Source organism: Colobus angolensis, unplaced genomic scaffold (assembly GCF_000951035.1).
Source record: "Colobus angolensis palliatus isolate OR3802 unplaced genomic scaffold, Cang.pa_1.0 Scaffold21, whole genome shotgun sequence".
Taxonomy (NCBI): domain Eukaryota; kingdom Metazoa; phylum Chordata; class Mammalia; order Primates; family Cercopithecidae; genus Colobus; species Colobus angolensis.
In genome coordinates, this window is record NW_012115266.1 from 5,385,435 (window position 1) to 5,387,759 (window position 2,325).

General features: G+C 50.5%; 1 protein-coding gene across 5 annotated transcripts in view; it reads left to right on the forward strand.

The window, feature by feature from the left end:
- Window positions 1-1,540: 1,540 nt before the first annotated feature.
- The window catches only part of SF1 (splicing factor 1), a 14,896-nt gene continuing 14,111 nt past the window's right edge, over window positions 1,541-2,325 (forward strand). For all 5 annotated transcript variants that reach the window (XM_011942561.1, XM_011942558.1, XM_011942559.1 and 2 more), the window contains exon 1: window positions 1,541-2,274. In XM_011942561.1, coding sequence (XP_011797951.1) covers window positions 2,244-2,274 — 31 coding nt within the window. In that variant the 5' untranslated portion in view covers window positions 1,541-2,243. The remainder of the gene's footprint in view (window positions 2,275-2,325) is intronic.

Here is a 2,325-nt window from a genome sequence, read left to right on the forward strand (position 1 = left end):
TTATATTTATGTTAAAAAACCACAGCAGAGGGGTTGTACACCCTTTCATGTTTCTTGGCTATTTGGATTTATTCTTCTGAGATATGTCCATTCCTATTTTTTGTTCCTTTTCTATTGTTTCTGCCTTTTTTCTAATTAGTTTTTAAGATTTCTTTGTATATTACAGATATTGGCTCTTTATCATGTATGGCAAATATTTTTTCCTCATCTATCATTGTCTCTTGACTTTTATCACAGTGTTAATTTTTGGGGTTATCAAGTATATCTTCTTCTCGTTTGAGGTTCCTGTCTTTGCAGTCCCTCAATCCCTAGCTTACCCTAGATTACCCTTGTAGTCTCCTAAATTATATTCTAAATGTGTTGTTGTTTAAATTTAAGATTCTACACCATTTATCAACTAAATCATCTTTTCCTTATTGAAATAAAATACCACCTTTGTGGTATTTCCAGATTCTGTTGCACTAATGTGTCTTTCCTACCAACAATATCATACCGTTTTATTATTGTGGTGTTTTTGTTTTTGAGACGGGGTCTCATTCTGTTGCCCAGGCTGGAGAACAGTGGAGCAATCGCAGCTCACTGCACCTCCGCCTCCCGGGTTCAAGCAATTCTCCTGCCTCAGCCTCCTGAGAACCTGGGATTACAGGCGCCTGCCACCATGCTCGGCAAATTTTTGTACTTTTAGTAGAGACGGGGTTTTCACTGTGTTGGTCAGGTTGGTCTCGAACTCCTGACCTCAGGTGATCCGCCCACCTTGGACTCCCAAAGTACTAGGATTACAGGTGTCAGCCACCGCACTGGCCTATTTTGTTTTATATACTATGTTTGTCATCTGGAAAGGCAAGCTCCTGCTCCATCTTGTAAAGTTTTCCCACTACTGTGGTAGTTGTATTTTTTTTTTGAGACAGTCTCGCTCTGTCACCCAGGCTGAAGTACAGTGGCCCAATCTCTGAACACTGCAACCTCCGCCTCTCAGCTTCAAGTGATTCTCTTGCCTCAGCCTCCCGAGTAGCTGGGATTGCAGGCGTGTACCACCACGCCCAGCTAATTTTTGTATTTTTGAGTAGAGACGGGGTTTCACCATGTTGGTCAGGCTGGTCTCGAACTCAGGCTGGTCTCGAACTCCTGACGTTGTGATCTGCCCACCTCGGCCTGTCAAAGTGCTGGGATTACGTGTGAGCCACCGCCGCCCGGCCGTAGTTATTGTTTTATATGATTTTAAGATCATTTAATTAAATCCTCTGAACTCCGTTGAGATTCCAATATAAGTGTGTATTTATAACTTTTGAGTTGGCAATCTTATGTTATCTTTCATCTAATATGTTGTTGCATCACTTCAAATACTGTTTTTAATCCTTCAATAAGTCTTCTCTATTCATAGCTTTTTGGGTTTTTTTTTTTATTTAAAAAAAAACAGGAAGTCTCTTTACCTGCGGCGTAACGGAGCCGGTTTTCCGGAGCGCATCAGCCCCTCCCGTGCTCCTGCCCCAAGGTTCCGCGTTACCATGGGAACAAAGGTTGACGTCACTTAGGGCCGAGGGTCGATGGTGAAGGGAGACTAGCGGAGAAGCGGTGTTGCTCTATCTACGCATGCGCACTTCCTGCTCCAGGATTCCCCCGCCATAAATCTCGTTCCGGCTGGGCCTTTTCCGCCGCGACTTCTCGCTTAATCCCGGAGAAACTGCCCCCTGAGGGAGGAGAGTAGAAAAAAAGCTGGAACCAGCGACAGCCAATCCCGCGACACTACGACGCACGCGAAATTGATTGGCTCCACCGCCGCAGCCAATGAGAGAGCTCGTCGACGCTCCGTCACAGAGTTCGCCCCACCCCATCCCCTCCTTTCTGGACTCCGAGCTCAGTTCACGCAGTAACAAATGAAGTGCGCGCTGCGACACCTCCCAGCCCACCGGACTCCGCCGCCATTTCCTCGCGGGGCCTAACGGTTCGGCCAATCCCAGCGCTCATCAAGAAGGACTGAGGCTCCGCCAATCGGAGGCCCCCGATTTCGACCCTTCGCCTCGGCCCGGCCCAATCCAGTCCCTGGTCCCGCCGCCCCCGACCCGCCCCCGCGGCGGCCTTTCTCCTCCCTCTTTGTGCGTCTCGCGCCGCCGCCGCCCGCCGCGTGAGAGGACGGGTTCCGCGCGCTCCGGCAGCGCAGTCGGGTCCCCTCCCCCAGGGAGGCTTGCGAAGGAGAAGCCGCCGCCAAGGAAAAGCAGCTGCCGGTGCCTGTCCCCGGGGGCGCCATGGCGACCGGAGCGAACGCCACGCCGTTGGGTAAGCTGGGCCCCCCCGGGCTCCCCCCGCTTCCCGGACCCAAAGGGGGCT